General features: G+C 58.8%; 1 protein-coding gene across 1 annotated transcript; it reads right to left on the bottom strand.

The window, feature by feature from the left end:
• Positions 1–1,670: 1,670 nt before the first annotated feature.
• LOC112115033 (transmembrane emp24 domain-containing protein 4) lies at positions 1,671–4,448 on the bottom strand. Its single transcript, XM_024212003.3, has 5 exons — positions 4,236–4,448; positions 3,773–3,873; positions 3,350–3,475; positions 2,760–2,906; positions 1,671–2,052 (listed from the first exon to the last, which is right to left on the bottom strand). The coding sequence occupies exons 1-5, from the start codon at positions 4,444–4,446 to the stop codon at positions 1,903–1,905; spliced, it is 735 nt and encodes a 244-aa protein (XP_024067771.1). The 5' UTR covers positions 4,447–4,448; the 3' UTR covers positions 1,671–1,902.
• Positions 4,449–4,999: the final 551 nt, after the last annotated feature.

Here is a 4,999-nt window from a genome sequence, read left to right on the forward strand (position 1 = left end):
AGACAAGAGAGATTTATTCCCCTCCCTAAACGCACTCAAATGTTAACAAAGAGATGTGAAGTCAACAGGAATGGAGCATGCAAGCCTGGAGGCAAGGGGGGAGGGGGTTATCCTGTCCATAAGCAAAGACAACTAACTTAGGGGAGGATTTCTAGAAGGCGGAGAATACCCTCCACCCGGGAAGTAAACAGACTGCACGGTTGCATTCATGAAAACTGGCTCAGCCAACCTTGGCTGAAACGCTGCAGAGGGCTTTGGGTGAGAAACTTCTCTAGAGAGGAAGTTAATCTGGTGGGATGCTCGAGAAAGCAGGTTATGATTGTGTTATGTGTGTAACCATTTGTTCAATTTGTTAGTCTCTAAGGTGCCACAAGTACTCCTGTTGATTTGTTCACTGTCACCTCAATCTCACGTTTTTGATAAACTTTGATTTAGTGTGAAAACAAGACCATCTTTACAAAACCTAAATCCATTTTCTTCACAGCATGTTGGAGTGGGGCTCGGTGCTAGGCACTGTACACATGGGCCTCCCCAAAGAATTTACTGGGGTTGTTTTTCTAGGGTCTCCCCCATTTCCCCAGCAGTAGAAACAGCCAGACAGAGAACTCAGAAACCAGCCCCAGTCCAATAACCATACCCCAGCACGCGAGTTACCAGAAGAGGTTTTATTTCACTCCAAAATCGTAACAAAGAACATCTGTTATGAATTCTCCCTGCAGCATGGGGGCTGGGCCCAGGCAGAACCAACCCAATTCGGTCGTACCATGGGGATAGGAGAAAACATCAAACTGCATTTCAGATTTACTGCATCTTAACTATACCAGGGCGGCCCCACACCCATCTGCCTTCACCACCATAAATACCAAAAGGGAGGGGAGTGTCCACTGACACTGGCCGCTTCCCCCTGCCACACAACAAAGCTGGGAAGAAACTCCAGGGGAAAGCATCCACTACAATGTACTTCACCCCCCAGTAGACCCAGCGCCAACCCAGTTGAGGGAGGGTGCAAGGAGCCTGGGATCTCAGACGAAACTGAACAGGTCACATGCCGGGGGCAAGACAGGCCGATACAGCTTGGCATGGGGCCGGCCCTAGAGGGCTAAATTCAGCTTTTCCTTCCTGAGCACTCCTGGCCACAGTCAGAGCATCTCTAGTCTCTTATGGGGGACTGGAGCAGATGACCTGGGAGAGAGGAAGTGGAGTCTGGCCTCCCCTGCAGGTAAGGGGCAGGGCGCCAGGGGAAAGAAGAGGCCGTGCCACTGTCCTGGGCTGCAGTTATCAAAATAGATTCTGGTATAAAATAGCGGCTGCCCCTCACCTCTCCTCGCACCCAAGAGCTGAAATACACACATGGGGTGCGAAGCCGCCGACCAAATGCACCAGACGCACCCCACTCCCTAATGCCTCAGCTATCGGCAACAGGCGGGATGAACCAGAGCGAAACAGGTGCCAGGTGGGTAAAGGACAGGGCATCAGGGCACTAGCAACTGGAGGGAGAGCAGCACAGATGGCACCCCGTGCGAGGACAGAGCGACCTCTGCCCAGGCTGGCACACCCCTGATGCCCTGCCAGTAGCAAGGCAGATCAGTGCCAAGCCCCCAGGAGGAGCTGCTAGCCCCGTCTGGCAAAGCACCAGAGGCAGGAAGACAGCCAGGATCTGGCCTCCTGCTGGCAACAAAGCAAGATGCCTGGTGGCCAGGCTGGCTAATCATGGCCCCCAAGGGGCTTGGGAGCATGGTGCTGCGAAAGCCAGCAGGTACCCGTGCTTCCCAGCTCCAGTGCGATTCAGTGCCTACCTATGCCCAGAAGGGGAGGGGCAGCGAAGGGCATGCCAGCATGGGGGGGGGGGCAGGGGTAGTGGAGGGGGGAGGGCGCTGCAGTGGCAATTGGGGAGGTCGGGGATTAAACCAGTTTCTTGGCCTCGAAGAAGCTCTTGAGGTGTCTCATCTGCCAGATGCCAGTGAGGATGAGGATGATGGTCTGGGCAATGGACCACCACAGCACCCGCTGGTTGGTGCTCTCGCTGGTCATGCGGAACCGCTCCTCCCGGTACTGTGGGGGGAGCAAATGGGAAGAGGAGTCAGAGCGGATGGGGAACCCTCCCCAATCCCTGCCCCCCAGGCACAATGCCACCCCCCCTCGGCAGGCCCCTCTCAATCTCGCCCCAAAGGGGATCACTGCCCCTGCTACTGCGCAGCCAGCATATGGCGCCCTCTTCACGTGCACAAGCAGGCACCCCCACACTTACTGCCCCCCACCAATGGCTTCCATACCGGGCAGGTCTCCCACATGCACACTTACATCCCCTGCCAACAGCTTCCAGATTAGGCAGGCACCAACCCACTCAGTCCCCAATGGTCCCAGGTGTGACACAGACCAGGATCAGGTGAAGCAGAGGGGGCGGGCACTGCCATCCTATGCCCAGCTGCCTCATGTCACCCCCACTCTTAATGAATCCCACCTCATCCAGCCACAATCCGAAGCACATCTCACATTGCCCCTTTGGCAAAACATGAGGCCAAGTGTGTGTTTTCAGCCTGTACGTCCCCCTAATGAGCCCTCTCTGCCATGGCCACTGGGCTGGCTTTCCTGCCACAGTTCCCTGTCCCAGCCCTATGCAGATTCCAAGAACGCCAACCAGCACTCAGCGAGCAGGTGTTACAACCCTGAACTCTCTGGGGAGAGTTGTGGGGGGGGGATGGACAGTCACCTCAGTAACCCTCAAGAGCCCCACACCCACATACCCCGGGGCCCCTTACCCTTTGGTAGTTCTGCTCCTTCTGGATCTGCTCCACTTGGTCTAGCAGCTGCCGGGCTCGGAGCTGCAGCTCTGTCAGCTTGTCCTTGGCTGCAATCTCGGGGTAGTTGTTGGTATGCTCCCCGACCTGGATGTCCAGGTGCACGCGCTGCACATGGCACACGTGGGGTCAGAGGCACAGGGCTTCCAGCAACATGGCACATGCAGTTACAGGTTAAAGCCCCAGGGAATCTGTCCTTCAGCTTCCACGCACCCTCTGGCCCCCTCCCTCCAGGATCTGACAGCACTTTACACATATCAGAGAGACCCACTTCCCCTTCCCACAAGGGGTAGGTATTACCCCTGTGCTACAGCTGGAGAAACTGAGGCACAGAGAAGGCAGGCAATGGCCCATGGTGATCATCCTGGGAGAGAGTGGCAGAGCCAGGATTGGAGCCCAGTCAGGCACGTTAGGCAGACAGCCCTTCCCCATAGCCAACAGGCAGTGTTTCAACTGCTCTCCCTCAGGAAACGGACAACCTGCACCCTGAGCCCTCCGCCCCGCAGGGTTTAGAGGCAGAGCCGGGGTGAAGCACTGGGGGATTCTCTTACCAGCTTGCCGCCTGCGAAGAGCGCCATGCGCGTGGAGTTGGAGTGCAGGCAGATCTGGTGCTCACCCGGGGTGTGCGAGGTGAAGGTGAAGCGGCCCTCTGAGCCATACTGCCGGGACAAAATCACCTGGAACCGCCAGCGACAGAGTCGTGAGTGCCGAGCAAGCCCCGCCATCCCACCCCACAGTGCCAGCGAGCTGCTGATGGTACTTTCCTAGGGCAAGGGAAACCTTGGGCCAGCGAAGCCCGCAGCCCATGAGATCTGGCCCCAAAGGGCAGCAGAGGCCTTACCAAAGGGAGGCACCAGGATCTGGGCAGCAGAAAGGAAGAGGACACACGAAGGTGCCCCTGTGCAGGATAACTGGGCTGTGCCTGAAGCAGCAGGGCAAGTCCAGGCAGGAGGCACAGCCACCCCCAGCATTACCTTTCCATCAGGGTCCTTCACTTCCACATGCATGCCCAGCCCCGGCGTGGAGGGCAGGAACGACTCCGACTGCTTGTCCCACAGCTGGGTGCGGTAATTCCCTGCATGACAGAGACGGGGATCAGGGCGAGGCCTGCCCTCATACCCCCAGCTGGCCCTGCCCCCCGCGCCCCACCCCCTACTCCGTTACCCTCCACTGCCCTGTACTACTCCACCCCCCCGTCACTCCCCACTGACCTGTGACCTCAACACCCCCACCCCTGCTGCCCATCACCCCAAACACCCTGCCCCACATCAAACCCAGCCCACTGCCCCCCATCCCCACGCCCCTCCCGTCAGCCGCCCACCCTCATGTCAACTCCCACTCCCTCCTGTCAGCCCCCCGTACCCTTCACCCCCCCATGTCAGCTTCCTCGTGTCAGCCCCCTGCGCTGGTTGGTCTCTCCCATCTCCCCCCCCTCACCGATCACCATGGTCTCGTCTGGGATCTCCTCGATGAAGCAGCGCTTCTCGGTCTCCCCGATGTGAAAGTAGAGCGCATGCGCCCCCCGGCCCGCCAGTTGCGCCAGCAGCACTAAGGCCGCCACTGTCCGCAGCATCCCGGGCAGCCGCTCCCCACCGCCGCCGCCACCGGCCATGGACAGCCCCGCTCCCCCTCCCGGCCTATCGCGCATGCCTTGCCACGGCTCCCCGGGGATTAAGGACGACGCGCATGCGCAACCACTCGGACGCCTGGCCCTGGAGGAGAACTGCGCACGCGCCATACCTGGGAGAGGGGCTCTGAGCATGCGCAGCGTACAACCACCACTCACGCAGCCACACGCCACAGGTACGGGTGCGCGCGGGGATGCGGAGCGTCCTTCAGCCCCGCCCCTAAACCTGTTGAGGGAGGGGATCGTGCATGCGTAGAATCTGTTAGCGCCTGAATGTAATGAGCATGCGCCCCGTAGCCTCGCTGCTTGGTGGGTTGATTCAGTGGCTATAGCCCACTGCTTACAATGGGGGAGCTAGAGGTTCGAGACTGGTGCTATCGGCCAGGACGGCTGGGTCCTGTTTGCAACTGGGACAAGGCTCCTAGGTCCCATCCAGTCTCTGCTATTGCTCTGTAGCCTATCAGAGGGGTGGCTTGTGGGGAGGGCAGCGTTAAGGTGTTTCTATTCTGGAGAGGTGCCTGCTGCTCACTGATTTCCCTGCTGTGTTCATATCCTGCCAGAGTCCAACCAATAT

The sequence above is a fragment of the Terrapene carolina genome, unplaced genomic scaffold, assembly GCF_002925995.2.
Source record: "Terrapene carolina triunguis isolate 2854851 unplaced genomic scaffold, T_m_triunguis-2.0 Scaffold51, whole genome shotgun sequence".
Lineage (NCBI taxonomy): Eukaryota > Metazoa > Chordata > Testudines > Emydidae > Terrapene > Terrapene triunguis.

Bases quoted from the DNA above. Each gene is read 5' to 3' on its own strand.
- LOC112115033 (XM_024212003.3), bottom strand. From the start codon at position 4,446: ATGCGCGATAGGCCGGGAGGGGGAGCGGGGCTGTCCATGGCCGGTGGC. The intron at 3,476-3,772 runs GTAATGCTGGGG...TGGCGGTTCCAG, and splicing joins TGAAGGACCCTGATGGAAAG to GTGATTTTGTCCCGGCAGTA. The intron at 2,053-2,759 runs GTAAGGGGCCCC...CTCCCCCCACAG, and splicing joins AGGAGCAGAACTACCAAAGG to TACCGGGAGGAGCGGTTCCG.